The sequence below is a fragment of the Engystomops pustulosus genome, chromosome 2 (assembly GCF_040894005.1).
Source record: "Engystomops pustulosus chromosome 2, aEngPut4.maternal, whole genome shotgun sequence".
Classification (NCBI taxonomy): Eukaryota; Metazoa; Chordata; class Amphibia; order Anura; family Leptodactylidae; genus Engystomops; species Engystomops pustulosus.
In genome coordinates this window covers 145286535-145303898 of record NC_092412.1, presented here as the reverse complement: position 1 = coordinate 145303898, position 17364 = coordinate 145286535, and the positions used below count along the sequence as shown (strand labels likewise).

The 17364-nt window shown below is 38.9% G+C and overlaps 1 protein-coding gene across 6 annotated transcripts; it reads left to right on the top strand.

Annotated features, from left to right (window-relative positions):
* Positions 1–13: 13 nt before the first annotated feature.
* On the top strand, positions 14–14244 carry AIRIM (AFG2 interacting ribosome maturation factor). Of its 6 annotated transcripts, none has more exons than XM_072136767.1 (6): positions 14–97; positions 740–835; positions 3768–4040; positions 5586–5765; positions 12175–12296; positions 12846–14244. In XM_072136767.1, exons 3-6 carry the CDS (start codon positions 3769–3771, stop codon positions 12887–12889), a joined length of 618 nt encoding a protein of 205 aa, XP_071992868.1. In that variant the 5' UTR covers positions 14–97; positions 740–835; position 3768; the 3' UTR covers positions 12890–14244. The 6 variants fall into 6 exon arrangements, with proteins under 6 accessions (XP_071992868.1, XP_071992872.1, XP_071992873.1 ...); XM_072136770.1 differs by lacking the exon at positions 14–97 and adding an exon at positions 158–376; XM_072136769.1 differs by lacking the exon at positions 14–97 and adding an exon at positions 443–657.
* Positions 14245–17364: the final 3120 nt, after the last annotated feature.

Below are 17364 nucleotides of genomic sequence, written 5' to 3'. Positions count from 1 at the left end.
CTGCAAACAATACGTTGTTCACTTCTTGTTAGTTTCAATAAAGTTTGTTGATAGGGTTGTGACGTCAAAGGGCGTGCTCCCAACTGCGTGTTTTCAGGTACGTGTATTTGTCGGGGTTACGCTGCGCTTTATATCGATATAAATTCCGTTTCTTATCAGTGAGCGGGGCCATTTGGCTCAGCTCGATAGTAACAATCGGCTATTTCAGCTGCTCTTACACGGTTCCATATAATAGTTTATTGCATATATGCTCCGTCGACGGCCATTCCCCCCCTCTCCGCTCCTCCTTTGATATGATGGTATGATCCCCGGCTACTGGAACCTCTGATTGGCTGTAGAGACTGCTAATCAGTGCAGTAGCCAGTCATATTATCCGGTAATCATACTATTAGATAACGAGATTGCCCGTGTAATAAAGAGGTGTGGCTCATTATCGGGGGCGGGGCTTAGGGTAATTGAGTCGTAGTCTCAGCCCGGAGCCCCCTTGTGTAGGAGTGACGTCACCAGCACTTAGTGCTGTTATTCTTGTTACGTTTCTGATAGATTCCTGACCTGTCACAGATCTTCTGCTTTCTGTGGAGGTTTTATTCCACATCCGTAATCTGCAGCAATACATTCTAAATCCACAGCGGGAATTGGGATTATGAGATATGTCTGGTGCTGTATTATGCTGTGCATTATTTGTGTTTTTTCTTATAACATGCAATGACTTACATTCACGATTGACTTCTACTTCTAGACAACACTGAAACTTTCTCAGACTTGACTTTCCTGCAATCTGAAGGAGACGGCATTTATATCCGTGCAGACAGACTGATCAGAGGAAGGTTTGCATGTAAGATCAGGGGGAAATACAGTAGTCTTCTCTCCAGATACCCATAAACTTTTAATAAGTGTAACAATGCAAGCAAGACAAGTATATATTATATGTCATAATTCCACTATTACAAGCCACACTAATAATCACATTTTCAATCATGATTGGCTTCTCTAAATTGAGCTGTTCAGTGTCCCCTCTGTCCTCCAGACCCCAAAAATTTCAAATGTGGTCTTTACAGTTTTCGCGGTTCAAATCACACATGCCTTTTTTGTGGATGGCACAATGAGGTATTCATTTTAATGGACATCAAATTAGCATAAAGTATGACGATCCGAGAGGACACGCCAACTCCCTAAGTAGGGCCCTGCTAGTGAGAGGTCTTAACCTCATTTATAATATTTATGTGTTCACATGTCTGTTTACAAACACAAACATATTTATACTAGCTTGGGTATTCATATAGTGCTTTTTGGTGCTCAAGTACCATGTGAATAACCAAGATTGAATAATGGTTTCCAAAATAAATAACAGAATTTAATTACAGTATATAAATTGTGTTGAACTTGTGAACCTATGGTAGCAGTGCCAACTAATATAAACTATTAGTCACATTTTAGATTTTGATTGTAGTACCTACCTAGGTATATAAAGTGAGGTGTGTGCCACTTGGACCCCAACTTTTTATATTATATGTGTTCTAGCTATTATTATGAGCTGTGGAGTCTGCAAGACAGAGTTCAGACTCCAACTCCTCAATTTCTCTAAGTCCAACTCCACCAAAATGGTCAATGACTCTGGCTTCACAGCTCTATTTTCCTGGTCACTCTAGCAGTTCTAAGATGAACGCATTCCTTCCCATTACATTTTTCCTCTGATCTGTAGCAAAGGAGCTTTACTACTTTGCATTTGCATAACGTGCAGCACACTTTGATCTAATTTAAAAGCCAGGACCAGGGGTTCACAAACGACGGCTGATGGGCCCTATGCAGCCTGTCAAACCATGAATTGTGGCTGGCACTCTACTGAATGTCGAGAGTCCAGTGAGTGCTTCCATAACTGATGGCTTATTGGTTCAGGAGGCTGAGTAGCATTGTATGCAGCTGAGAAGTCCTCACTGTTCTTAAGTATTATTATTATCTGCTTTGGGAATCTCCAGTATTGTTAGTCTACTTTGATTGCAGTGTTTGGTTTCTGTGGTGGTATTTTTTGCCTTACTGTGGAATTTATAATCTCTGCAGTAGCATTCTGTTCTGTACTGTGGTTGCTTGTGCATCTAGGTTTCTGGTTACTGATGCAGTATGGTAATGCAGCCCTTGGACGAATAAATATTGTTCTCCCCAGGACTAAATCCTTAGATCAAAAAAGAACTGATATTTAAAGGATTTCATAATTTTCCCAAATTCTTCTGAGAAAATATTCAGCACATACTGCATTGATCAAACTGTACCAATTTATTATAGATTCGTGAAGTTGGTGCATTTTATCACAACTCTGACTTCATAACCCTGATTTTTATATGTTTACTGTATATAAATTTTTTTGCAGCAAAATTGTTATTTATTGTTAAGATTAAACAGAACAAAGAGTTTTGGGTAGGCACCAGTCATTACAATGGTATTCACATTTTTGTGTTTTTAAGCTTTTTTTTATATTATAAATGGTGTTTGTACCATAGGGGATTTGATTGCTTATACAATATACTGCAATACATCTGTATTGCAGTATATTTTGAGTACAGTCAGTCCCTACAGATGACTCCTACAGACGACTCCTAGTTACTAATTGGCCTCTTTACTTACTGTGACCTCTAGTGAAGCTCTCTGGATGCTGGTAATTTACTAAACTTTAGCCTCAGGCTGTTGGAAAGGGGTTAAATAATAATGATAATACAGGCAGTCCCCGGGTTACATACAAGATAGGGTCTGTAGGTTTGTTCTTAAGTTGAATTTGTATGTAAGTCGGGACTGTATATTTTATCATTCATAATCCCAGCCAGAACTTTTTCGGTCTCTGTGACAATTGGATTTTAAAAATGTTGGGTTGTCATCAGAACCAGGACTTACAGTAAAGCTTCATTACAGACACCTGTGATAACTGTTATAGCTGTTTATTGTAGCCTAGGATAAATTACCAATATTCAGTGGTCCGTTTGTAACTAGTGGTCGTATGTAAGTCGAGTGTTCTTAAGTAGGGGACCGCCTGTACATATTTATATAGTGCTGCCATATTCCATAGAGCTTCTTAGATAATGTGGTACATATACAAATAAAATAAGACATAAGGCAATAAGACAGGTTACTTGTATAATGATCCAGTCATTCTTTAGGGGCTAAAATAATTAAATAGATAAATAATGAATGCATCAGTTTGCATAGAAACTGGTTTCATGGTATCAAGTGATGATGGATTATATAGACTGGAAGAGAAATCAGCTGAATAACACAAAGAAAAGAAAGACCCCCATGTGTCATAAAAATAATGATACAAAGTTTTTTTTTGATAGGCCAATTACAAAAGTTATGGCTGTTAAATTACTTTGCCTGCAAAAAAATGCTAAATAGTGTTTTGTGGGCATTAAAAGTTTCCATATCAATTGCCATGTGCCCTGACATCAGCATCAGTTTGAGGAGAACCAATGTATGGAAGAGGTCTCTTTCCAAAGCAAATGTTTCTTCCAACTGAGGGGATCCCCTAGATGCCCTTGTGTAAAATTCTTATACACTATGCCAACTACCACAACTTTAACTTTACAATGTTGATTATACCAATTTGCTGATGTAAGAGGCTGATTTGTTGCATATCATGTCACATCATTTTCACCCACTGTATAATGCAGTCTATTTGGCATGGTTTCTCCTTATGTATTTGTTGTAAGGTATTCTTTGTTTGCAAGTTTTACAGTATTCTGATATATTTTCTGGGTTTTTTGTGCTTATTCCCCTTCTAGCATGCCAGAGGATTCAGCCCTGCTCTCTCTGCATAAGTCCCTTAGACGCTGCCTTGATGTTATAGATGAGCAGCAGGAGGAATGGTATCGTGCGCTCATAGACTGTGTCCCCTTGGTGAACACCTTGAATAACCTGGTTGATCAGCTGCTGATTTGCGAGAGAGTAAACTTCTCACAGACCCCACTAAGGGGCTTCAGTATTTTACACCATCAAATTTTTTATAAGCTGGAGGAGGGAATTGACGTAACTCTTGAGAAACTGAATCGCAATGTGTAGGTTTTTTTTCTGTTTCTTTTATAAATAGTAATTCCTATGCCACCTCTTGATGGCTGCATGGAGAATACTGACCTTTATTTAACGATAAAAGGCTCATAAAGGAGAACCACTTCATGTTTCTGTTTTTTTAAAAAAAAAAAATCTGTGTATATTACTAAAGGGGTTTTCCCAAGAATTCAAGTTAGGTCCTATCCACAGGACTTAGGTATTTTTGTGCATAAACTTCTTTCATTAAAGGGATTTTCCATAAATTGAAGTTAGGCCCTATCTACAGTGATGAGACCCCACAGATCATGAAAACGAGGGGTCCAATGGGGTCCCTCGTATATGGAGACACCATGCGCGGCTGTCTGCTCCATTAATCTCCGGGAGTGACATGGGTTCCGGCTGAGGTACCTGGGACCCCTCGTTTTTGTGATCTGTGGAGGTCTCTTCACTGAGACCCCCACTGATCAGCAACTTAGGCACTCTCCACAAGATGGGGACTAACTTGAATTTGTGGGAAACCCCTTAAATGAAAAAAAATGTATGCACAAAAATATCTCAAAGTCAACTGCAAATTATTTGAACCAACTTTGATTAGGATCCCTTATGTTGGCAGTCCAAGTGCTGAGAAGTGGGGTTTGTTTTCTCACTAGCATGCATCCTGATGCTTAATTCACACTATTGATGCGTTGGAAATTACTGAGCATTCAACTCTCTCCAGAACTTTTATTTACTCTGATCAGCAATTTCCGATTCTCGCATATTATTGTATGGAGAGGCAGGCTGCATGCTTCAACTATTATCATATATGTCATACCTTACCTGAGTGATCTGTTATTTTAGTAGGTTAAATTCTGCTCAAAGAGTTACTTTAAAGGTGTTTTTCCACAAAACAAGTTAGGCCCTATCCAAAGGATAGGGCCTAACTTGCTGATTGGTGGGGGTCTCGGTGAAGAATGAGCGGTCTGACAGAGGTACCTTTGACCCCATGAGACCCCCCCATTCTAGTGGTCTGTGGGGGTCTCATCACTGCGACCCCCTACTAATCAGCAAGTTAAACTTTATCCCGTGGATTGGACCTAACTTGTTCTGTGGGAAAAACCCTTTAAGAATGTTTGTACGGTAACTGCTAAATAGTCATTTTGGCATGTAGGTAAATATTAATCATAGTTGATCAAAATATAGCAAGAAAAAGGATATGGGAATAGCAGATTTTGCATTGTAGTGTGCTGTCTAAATAATTTATTTATTGATTGTGAAAGGGATGTCTCAATGAAAAATGTCAGCAGCTGTATGATGAATTTACAACTTGTTCCTAGTTGTCAGTCACCACAGTGGTAGTCTGAAGTCGTCTCCATGGATGTCAAAGATTCTATATCCTAATAGTTTCTCCTATGATGCACAGAAGAGAATGGTGTTTGGGTTCTCTTTTTTTTTGCATATGGGACAATATTCTTTATTGTAGATATATATGTATGTGTGTGTAATGATCTTTGCTAATTGGTTGAAGAAGGGTAAATATCTACACTAAGAGATGAATTGTTTTTCTATTTCAGTCGGATACTCCAAGGTGTGAGGGACGCAGTGAGTCACCATGTGGGTTCAGTCCTCCATGTTTATGCGGTGAACGCAGATGAGATTAATCTTGAGACAACCCTGGAGCGCACAGCTAACAGTCCATCCTTAGCCGACATATTGGAATGGCTGAAAGACACAGAAAAATTTTTCAGAAACCAGTATCCTTACTAAATGATAGGTTTACTCTTTAGGAAATTTTCCCCCAACATGGACCTAACCCCCAATTTGCACTTATAGTCTGACATGTTTATGACATTAATGAAGATTTTTTTTGCAGATGATGGAGTCTTCTGTCTGTGTAATGTACCAAGGACCCTCTCTTCTGATTTTCTCTAATGACAGGTTCCCATAGTGCTATGCTAACTATTGCCCTGTTTTTAGCTAAAAAAAATGCAGGCTGCTTATAAAACTATAAATATAAACTTTGCTAATTTACCTGGCACATTGCAGAAAAGAGCATCGAGTCACAAGGGGCTTGAGTCATTCATGCTAGTCACTTTGTGACTCGGCCCATGTCACCAGCATCTCCCCTATTCTTCTCTCCCTTGGCAGCACAAAGTATGACGTCAGCAGACGGGAATGAGGGAGATGCCAGAGACATGGGCTAGGTCACATAGTGACTTGCATGAATAACACACACATGAATTTTAATTTTCTGAGTATAGGAACTATGCATTTTTAAAAATGTAAAAACAGTGTTGGGAATGGAAACCTGTCATTAGGTTTATTATTAAAAATCTGCTGGCTAGATCCCTTTTAGCTCTCTTCATAGTACAAGTACAGATGTTTGCAGTTCCTAATATCAACTATATATATTAGGGGAGACTGCAGATGGTCTGGTTTTGCTCCTAAATGCTTGCATATGTGGTTTTATCAAGCCTGAAAAGGTACTATCCCATCTCAAAAATGTATTGCATATCAATAGGAATTGATAAAATTGTTGTGAATTCACAAGGTGTGACCAGCAGCTATCTCACAAACAAGGTTTAGGGATCCCATCTTGTGAATGTGCTTATTCACCTGTCTCACATTTACTCTTATGAGAATTCTGATGACAGACAAGCATGGGATTTAAGCTTTTTTTGAGAACTCCCAAAGTGAAGTGAAAGAGATAGGAATGCAATGCCACCATATATGCCATAAATGGCAACACATAAAACAACAACCCTGTTAGTGACATACAGTGACTTGCAAAAGTATTTGGCCCCCCTTTGACTTTTCTACCTTTTGCCACATTTCAGGTATAGTGATTTAAAATTGTACTTTTTTGGTGTAGAATCAACAAGTGGGACACAATTGTGAAGTAGAACGAAATATATTGGATAATTTAAACTTTTGTGAAAAATAATAAACTGAAAAGTGGGGCGTGCAATATTATATAGCCCCTTTACTTTCAGTGCAATAAACTCACTCCAGAAGTTCAGTGAGGATCTCTAAATGATCCAATGTAGTCCTAAATGACTGATGATGATAAATATAATCCACCAGTGTGTAATCAAGTCCGTATAAATGCACCTGCTCTGTGGTAGTCAAGTGCAGAAAGCATCATGAAGACCAAGGAACACACCAGGCCAGGCTGTGATACTGTTGTGGAGAAGTTTAAAGCCATATTTGGATATAAAAAGATTTCACAAACTTTAAACATCCCAAGGAACACTTTTCAAGTGATCATATTGTATTTGAAGGACTATCAGACCACTGAAAATCTACCAAGACCCGACCATCCCTCTCAACTTTCTTCTCAAACAAGGAGAAGACTGATCAGAGATGCCAAGAGGGCCATGATCACTCCGGGTGAACTGCAGAGATCTACAGTTGAGGTGGGAGAGTCTGTCCATTGGACAACAATCAATCCTACACTGCACAAATCTGACCTTTATGAAAGAGTGACAAGAAGAAAGCCATTTCTCAAAGATATCCATAAAAAGTCTTGTAAAAATTTTGCCACAAACCACCTGGGAGACACCAATCATGTGGAAGAAAGTTCTCTGGTCTCATGAAAGCAAAATCAAGCTTTTTGGCCACAATGCCAAATTATATGTTTGTCGTAAGAGCAACACAGCTCATTACCCTGAACACACCATCCTCGCCGTCAAATATGGTGGTGGCAGCGTGGTTTTGGCCTGCTTTTCTTTAGCAGGGACAGGGAAGATGGTTAAAATTGATGGGTAGATGGATGGAGCCAAACACAGAACCATTCTGGAAGAAAACCTGTTGGGGTCTGCAAAAGACCTGAGACTGGGATGGAGATTTATCTTCCAACGAGACAATGATCCCAAACATAAAGCAAAATCTACAATATAGTGGTTCACATATAAACGTATCCAGGTGTTAGAATGGCCAAGTCAAAGTCCAGACCTGAATCCAATCGAGATTCTGTGGAAAGAGCTGAAAACTGCTGTTCACAAACGTTCTCCATCCAAAGTCACTGAGATCGAGCTGTTTTCCCAAGAAGAAGGGGCAAGAATTTGTCTCCTGATGTGCAGAACAGAAAGACATACCGCAAACAACTTGCAGCTGCGTACTTTAAACCTTTCTCCAACGCATGGGTGCCACCATCTTGCTTGGGAACGTCGCTCCCCGTGACGTCATCGGGTAACGGCGATCCGTCGCCATGACAGCCTTGGGTCTTCGGAAGACCCGAGGCTGTTTCGTTTTAACCCCTTCGTTACAATGTGCTATCAGCACATTGTAATGAATAAGGAGGAAAATCCCCATATGATAGGTACCCTAGGGAGTTTGAAAAATAGTAAAAATAAAAGAAAAAACCTAAATATTCAAATCAACCCCCTTTCCCTAGAACTGATGAAAATATAAATAAACAGTAAAAATCATAAACACATTCTTATATCTTACACATTTTATATCTTAGTTTGAAGCCTGAAATGTGGCAAAAAGTTTAAGGGGACTGAATACTTTCGCAAGTCACTGTACAGTCATGGCCAAAAGTTTTGAGAATGACACAAATATTATATTTTCACATGATCTGTTGCCCTCTGGATTTTATATGTGTTTGTCAGATGTTTTAATCACATATAGAAATACAAGTGCAATCATATTATGAGTAACAAAAGCTTTTATTGACTGTTACAATTAGTTAATGCAGCAAGTCAATATTTGCAGTGTTGACCCTTCTTCTTCAGGACCTCTGCAATTCTCCATGGCAGCTCTCAATCAACTTCTGGTCCAAATCCTGACTGATAGCAGTCCATTCTTGCACAATCAATGCTTGCATTTTGTCACAATTTGTTGGGTTTTGGTTGTCCACCCGTCTCTTGATGATTGACCACAAATTCTCAATGGGATTAAAGGGGTTATCCGGGTTTAAAAAATTTCTTATGGCCGGGCTGGGGAGGGCTATTTAAACACAATAAACATGTACTTGCCTCCTCCGGTGCTGCCGATGTCCCGCGCCGCGGCCGGTCTTCTCTGTGCGCCGGTTTCATTACAAGTGCGCACAGGGAGCTTCCGGCCGGCCGGAAGCTCCCATGCGACACCATCTCCCAGCGCTTACAACGCTGAGAGATAGGGACGGATGGGAGGAGCCGGCCACATCGCGGACCGGAAGCTCCCTGTGCGCGGCTTCCGTGCCCCTGTAAACAAACAGGGGCACGGATCGAAGGGACCGCGGCGCGGGACATCAGCAGCGCCGGACAAGGTACCGTATATTCCGGCGTATAAGACGACCTGGTGTATAAGATGACCCCCCTACTTTCCTGTTTAAAATATAGATTTTAAGATATATTCGCCGTATAAGACTACCCCTTTTCCAACGCATACAAAACACCGGTAAAAATAAAAAAAAAAAACAGATTTGAATTTAACATGGTCCTTTTTTTAATTTAAATTCTTATGACATGCAGGTATATAGCAGGAAAACTGTCGCTCATAAACATAAGGCATACAACAACAACATTACCATCGTCCATTTTACTGTAAATGTTACCATACTGTACCTTAAATTTTTATTTTATTAAATATTCCATGCCATGTACTCAGAAGCGGGAAAAAAATTCCATGGAAAATGGTGAAAAACGCATTTGCCCCATTTTCTTGTGGGCTTGGATATTACGTCTTTCACTGAGCGCCCCAAATGACATATCTACTTTATTCTTTGGGTTGGTACGATTACGTGGATACCAAATTTGTATAGGTTTTAAAATGTTTTCATACATTTACAAAAATGAAAACCTCCTGTACAAAAATAATTTTTTTGATTTTGCCAACTTCTGGCGCTAATAACTTTTTTTATACTTTGGTGTACGGAGCTGTGGGTGGTGTCATTTTTTTGCAAAATTTGATAGTATTTTCAATGATATCATTTTTAGGACTGTACGACCTTTTGATCACTTTTTATAGATTTTTTTTATATTTTTCAAAATGGCAAAAAAGTGCCATTTTCGACTTTGGGCGCTATTTTCCGTTATGGGGTTAAACGCATTGAAAAACCATTATCATATTTTGATCGGGCATTTTCGGACGCGTCGATACCTAATGTGTTTATGATTTTTACTGTTTATTTATATTTATGTCAGTTCTAGGGAAAGTGGGGTTGATTTGAAATTTTAAGTTTTTTTATTATTATTTTTTTTTTTTACTTTTTTTTAAATTTTTATTGATACTATTTTTCGGACTCCCTAGGGTACTTTAACCCTAGGTTGTCTGATCGATCCTACCATATACTGCCATACTACAGTATGGCAGTATATGGGGATTTTCCTCATTCATTACAATGTGCTATCAGCACATTGTAATGAAGGGGTTAAAACGAAATAGCCTCGGGTCTTTGGAAGACCCGAGGCTACAATGAAGACGGATCGCCGCCCCCGATGACGTCACGGGGAGCGGCGATCCCAGGTAAGATGGCGGCGCCCATGCGCCGCTATCTCTTTGAGGCTGCCGGCAGCTTTGCCGGCAGCCCACGCTGTGAGAACACCCGCGATCGGTGCTAGCATCGGTTTCTGCAATATGCAGCAAAGACTTACTGGCTGTGGAGAGGGCTCAGCCCGTGAGCCCTCTCCATGCACCGGGACCCGACCGCCGCCGTGAATACACGGCGGGTGGTCGGGATTACCGGCGTATAAGACGACCCCATAGAAGACAGAAGATTTTTCTGTCTTCAAAAGTCGTCTTATACGCCGGAATATACAGTAAGTACATGTTTATTATGTTTAACTAGCCCTCCCCAGCCCGGCCCTAGGTAATTTTTAAAACCCGGATAACCCCTTTAAGATCTGGGGAGTTTCCAGGCCATGGACCCAAAATCTCTGTTTTGTTCCCTGAGCCATTTAGTTATCACCTTTGCTTTATGGCAAGGTGCTCCATCATGCTGGAAAAGGCATTGTTGATCACCAAACTGCTCTTGGACGGTTGGGAGAAGTTGCTCTTGGAGGACATTCTGGTACTATTCTTTATTCATGGATGTGTTTTTAGGCAAGACTGTGAGAGAGCCGATTCCCTTGGCTGAGAAGCAACCCCACACATGAATGGTTGCAGGATGCTTTACAGTTGGCATGAGACCAGACTGGTGGTATCGCTCACCTTGTCTTCTCTGAACAAGCTGTTTTCCAGATGTTCTAAACAATTGGATAGGGGATTCATCAGAGAAAATGACTTTACCCAAGTCCTCAGAAGTCCACTTTTGCCGAATATCAGTCTGTCCCTGATGTTTTTTTTCTGGACAGAAGTTGCTTCTTTGCTGCCCCCTTGACCACCAGGCCTTGCTCCAAGAGTCTCCACCTCACAGTGCGAGCAGATGCACTCACACCCGCCTGCTGCCTTTCATCACCAAGCTCTGCACTGCTGGTAGCCCAATCCCCAAGCTGAAACACTTTTAAGAGACGGTCCTGACACTTGCTGGTCCTTCTTGGGTGCCCTGGAGCCTTTTAGACAACAATGGAACCTCTCTCCTTGAATCCTTGATGATGCAGTAGATTGTTGACTGAGATGCAATATTTCTAGCTGCGATACTCTTCCCTGTTAGGCCAGTTTTGTGCAGTGCAATGATGACTGCACATGTTTCTTTAAAGATAACCATGGTTAACAGAAGAGAAACAATGATGCCAGCCTCCTTTTAAAGTGTCCAGTGGTGTGATTCTTACTTGATCATGACAGATTGATCTCTTGCCCTGTCCTCATCAGCACCCACACCTGTGTTAATGGAGCAATCACTGAAACCATGTTAGCTGTTACTTTTATGGCAGGCCTGCAATGAAGTTGAAATGTCTTTTTGGGGAAAAAGTTCATTTTCTAGGCAAATATTGACTTTGCAATTAATTGCTGTGAAGCTGATCACTCTTTATAACATTCTGGAGTATATGCAAATTGCCATTATAAAACCTGATGCAGTAGACTTTGTAAAAATTAACATTTGTATCATTCTCAAAACTTGTGACCATGACTGTATCTTTGTATATTAACCATTGTATTTGCAGAACATGTTCTTGATACATCGCATGTAATGTTGCTTGTGTTAAAGATACTTCGTTTTATTGTTTAGAAAAAAAACTAATTGACAAATGATTTTTTTTAAACAAAATTGAAACAGGTTCCTTAACTATGATCTAGACACTTAGAAAGGAAGAATCTTTTATATATGGGAAATGATCACCTACAAGATATCAGGAATTTATATAATACTTGGGAAAAGTTAAATGATTTATCTTCTATAAGGCAAAATATTGTTCAAGGTACTGTACAAATGATGTATATATTTGCTCACTGCTGTCCAGTAATAAGGGATGACAAATGGGGTACATGAGTTTGTACTTATTTGGAAGCTCAAACATTTATGTCCATAAAGATAAGTAATATAACAATAATGCTTATTATGTAATTGTTTTTATTATAGTGTATAGATATACCATCGAACACAATTAACACATGCTTTTTTTTATAAAAAAAAGTGTAATCTGATCAAATTTTTAGAAGAAATTTAAACAGAAGCTAAAAAACAGACGATGCTGTTAACTCGGCTATGTAAGGCTCTCCCCTACACTCGAGTTGGGAGTGGCATGTTTGTAGTTACATCTCTCCATTCTGTCACAATGGGTTTCAATGGACTACTATTCATGTGTTAGAGCAGAGTCTGTTATGGATTCTTTACTTTTTTAACCACAATCTTCATTTCATATTTAACTTTTAAATTATAAATGTGGGTTCTACCTGGCTGCATGAAAATGTCTATCCATACCTTATGCTATTTTGCATGTTGTAATTATTTCTCTCTCTGCCTACAGATATGTTGCTGAAGGTATCATTGTTCCGACAAGCCTCAAACTAAATATGGCAAAATATCTACATTGCAAAACTAAAAGGGCATAATTGTTGGTGCCATTGGTTCAACAGTTTGGTCAGTTTTGTACCAACATCCAGTACAACCCATGAGTTATTGTGTTGTTGTGTTTCTCCTATCATCGGAAAGAACTGAGAGTTAAGTTTGCCAGAGAAAGTACAGGGGTTTTCTCTATAATCAGGTTAGAAGTAGTTAGTAGAAGTAGAGACCATATATGTTTTAGTGAAATATAATCTACATAAGATAAAGTTCTGAGAAATTGCATGAAAATAACCTTTTAATGAATAATTTTAGATATAAGATTGGTATTTTATGTTGTTTAGAATTTTTTTAGGATTAGTGGTTGAAAGTTTATTTTACCAAAACATGTTTCTGATTTTATTTTACTAAGTGTTAGTTTTGATTAGCAACAACAACGTTAAATGTATATGTTTATACACATTTATACTTGTATTTCCATTTTTTCCTCCATTCAGTTATAGGCTAACAATAGCTTGAAAAAAATCTCCATATGATTGCTTATTTTTCAGTATAGTCCTCAGCTGTGTTATGTGATCAGCCTTAAAACAAATTGTCTTACTAGTGAATAATACTTTATCTATTCATTTGTAAAATGGCCTTGATGTCTCAAAGGAAAAATTGGAAGAACTATTTTTCTGTCCATACATAAGGCAGTTGCCTTTTGAAGAGACGTAGATATAGTCTCATGATACAGCTGAGGACCAGGAGTGAACAACCAGTTAGAACATTACCATCAATAACATTCACAACATTTATGTTCATAATGGGCCAAGGAATAAACATTTTGTTGAAGTGCTACTTTAAGAATGCATTTTCTCAATTTTTTTTATTCTATTATAAAAAATGAATCCACAAGAACACCTGGCTTACAGACTACCCCTAACTACAGATGGACCACTCTGACCACTCAAGGTCTCTGGATGGTTGTAATTTGCTGACATTAGGCCTTAGACTGCAGTGGACAAAAAAAAATCGTCTGGAGTAACACTTACAAAATATACCAGTTCCGACTTGCATACAAATTCCACTTAAGAACAAATATGCAGAACCTGTCTTGTACCTTACTCGGGGAATGCTTGGATAAGATCAAAACTGATATAGAAAAGTACTCATGCCTTTTTAAAACATTAATCACAACATCTTAATGAATTCCACCTCCAGATTCTCAAACATAGGAGGGTGGGCATGGTTTCATGATCTGGTTGAGCAGCAGAACAGTGTAAGAGGCTCTGTATTGCACGCATCTTGCAGTACAACATAAGACTTACTTGTACACACTGAAAACATATACGTATGGGGGGGAGGACAGTTTTCTTTAATAAAGTATATTCCAAATTTGCAATTATCATCTGTGCTATTGAGTTTTTGCAATTTTGGTAAAATGTTGTTTAAATACCCTCTTTAGACTTTACCCCCTTTAGTCCTTTTTGTGTTTCCATTTTTCACTCCTCACTTTCAAAATTCCATAACTTTTGTAATAATAATAATCTTTATTTATATAGTGCCACCAAATTCTATAGCTTATACTCTAAGGCTAGATTCACGCGATGTATACCCTCCGTACTGGAGCGGTACGTTGCAGCACATGGTACGTCGTGAGGCCATAGAAGTGTATGGGGGGTGTATATTCGTCGGCCGTATATACTTTCCCCATACGTCTTTGTGAATGTAGCTTTTTAAGACTTTTTAATTTTTCGCATACAGAGTTGTATAAAGGCCTGTTTTCTGTGTAACAAATTATACCTTGTGACAGTATTCCATATTCCATACCGTGTACTGGGAAGCTGTAAAAAATTCCAAATGCGGTGAAATCGACAAAATTGAGAAACAAGCCATTTTCATTTGGGCCCTGTCACTCTGACCTTCAAATGAAACTTCCCCTTTATTCTATGGTTGGGTAAAATCGCAGAGATATCAAATTAATAATATAGGTTTTATTATGTATTAGTACATTTTAAAATTCATAACTTTTGTGCAAAAAAAATTCTACATTTTGCCATATTCTGACACCAATAACTTTTTTTTATACTTCTGTGTATGGAGCTGTGTAAGGCATCATTTTTCTTTATGGGGTTTACTGATGGGAATAACCATTTTTATATGTTGACAGACTTTTGGGCTGCGATGCTACCTAACATGTTTGTTTATAAATGGGTATTGACGTTTCTGTAGTGGCCTTGTATGAGAGGACATTACAATAGTTTTCAGAATATAAGAAAAAATCTTGCTAAAAGTTTTGAAGGTCAGGAGGGTCCAGCACTGCCAGACCCTCGCTGTCCTGGAGATCGGGTGAAGCCCTAATGAAGTAGAGAGCAGAGCCTTTACACACATGATAACTACTACACAACTGAGAGTGATGTCTGAAGCATGTGAATGATGACATGCTTCATGTACCGCTTCGTTGACCTAAACCCTTTCATGTTTCCTGGTGATGGGAAGATGTAAGAGAAGTTGCCGCTGGGACTTTGTATGAGGAAGAGCTATGAATGGATGTAGCAGTTCTGAGTGTGTTCATATGAGAGAATGTATGTATCATAGTATATAAGGCCGGAAAAGGACGCAAGTCCATCAAGTCCAACCTTTAAGAATTAAATAAATGTTTTATCCCCATAACCCCTGATATTTTTTCTCTCCAGAAAGGCATCCAGGCCTCTCTTGAACATGTACATAGAGTCCGCCATAACAACCTCCTGCGGCAGAGAGTTCCATAGTCTCACTGCTCGTACAGTAAAGAACCTTTGTCTATGTTGATGGTAGAATCGCCTCTCTTCTAGGCGTAGAGGATGCCCCCTTGTCCTGGTCACAGGCCTAGGTATAAACAGATCTTTAGAGATCCTTGTACTGTCCGTTCAGGTATTTGCACATTGTAATGAGGTCTCCCCTCAGTCGTCTTTTTTCTAAACTGAATAATCCCAAGTTTTGTAATCTGTCATTGTATTCTAGTTCCCCCATTCCCCTAATAATCTTTGTTGCTCTCCTCTGCACCCGTTCCAGCTCTACTATGTCCTTTATATACACTGGTGCTCAGAACTATACACAATATTCCATGTGTGGTCTGACCAGGGATTTGTATAAGGGCAAAACTATGTATTTATCATGAGAATCTATTCCTCTCTTGATACATCCCATAATTTTATTTGCTTTAGCAGCAGCTGCCTTGCTCTGGTCACATGTAGCAGACCTGAGTGAGCGGATGTGCCAGAGCTGTGTGTGAGTGTATTGATGTAGCAGACCTATTATTGAGTGTATAGAAGTAGCAGTGCTGTGTGTGCTGCGTTTGTGTATGACCAACCAGAAATTTTTCATTTTTAAAATGGGAGGAATATACAGAAATGCCAAGACATATTTAATGTTATTTAGTAAACAATAAAGAAAAACAGATCTTCCCTAAGTCTGTTCCCCCAACCATCTAAAATGAATGTTGGAATGGATAAGGACTGACACACCTCTCGAGAAAATGTGTTGTAAGAGTGAAATTCCCAACCAATCCAGTGTTTCTTCAATCTAGTCCACTGTTCTGGGCTCAAGTGAATTTCAAAAAGAACTACGATAGCAAGCAAGTGTTGGTTAATAACATCATATAACATACAGCGCTTCTTTATATCGCTCAATGGAAACATCTAAGGATTTTTCAAAATCCTCATTGTGACATTTATGCTTTTATCTGTTTCGTCGTAAAAAAAAAACCTTGTCAGTATCCCATCCTTCTCCCCAACATGATCCACACATCTCCCCATACAGCAGATCCATAATAACTGCTATCACCCTCACGCTGTCCATTTGCAAAAAGAAAAGGAAAACAAACCCCAACCATTGCAGTCCCACTTTGTAATTTACCTCTGCACTCAAAATCCCTGTTGTTCCAGCCAGTCCAAGGCTTCAAAGAAACAAGTTTTAATACTATGCATTATCTTTTGGGTAACCTACTAACATTAAATTCGATATGCGATTTTCAAGATCTATTAGTTTGCCTTTCAAACTTTGGTTTTCTTCCTCCTCTTGAACTTCATTGACTTCTTGACCCATTCCCTGGCTGAGGCCTTCCATATTTTATCTAACGCAACCAATTTGCGTTCAGGTTTTTTGGGAGCCATATTTATTCTCTAAATCCAATGTTGGCTCAAATAGCTACAAACAAACTAGATTAACAATACAGTAATAAACCAACTGTGTGACATTAATGACTAAAAACCTCACTATATGATTACTGCAACAGACTATATCCTATGAACAAAAAAGTAAAGCCTCCTACTAGAACCGATTAAGTTGTTAAATCTGTTAACAATTTAATCAGTAAATATTAGATAAACACTGTGTAAACAATGCTAGAGATGACAAATAAATAGCATAAATAATTACTGGATAATCCTAATACACAAGAGTGTTGATGGTAATATTATTTCAACAGTGAAAGCTCATCCTGACTCTTTCTGCTTTTAAAG

Bases quoted from the DNA above. Each gene is read 5' to 3' on its own strand.
- AIRIM (XM_072136767.1), top strand. From the start codon at position 3,769: ATGCCAGAGGATTCAGCCCTGCTCTCTCTGCATAAGTCCCTTAGACGC. The intron at 4,041-5,585 runs GTAGGTTTTTTT...TTTCTATTTCAG, and splicing joins GAGAAACTGAATCGCAATGT to TCGGATACTCCAAGGTGTGA. The intron at 5,766-12,174 runs GTATCCTTACTA...ACTATGATCTAG, and splicing joins GAAAAATTTTTCAGAAACCA to ACACTTAGAAAGGAAGAATC.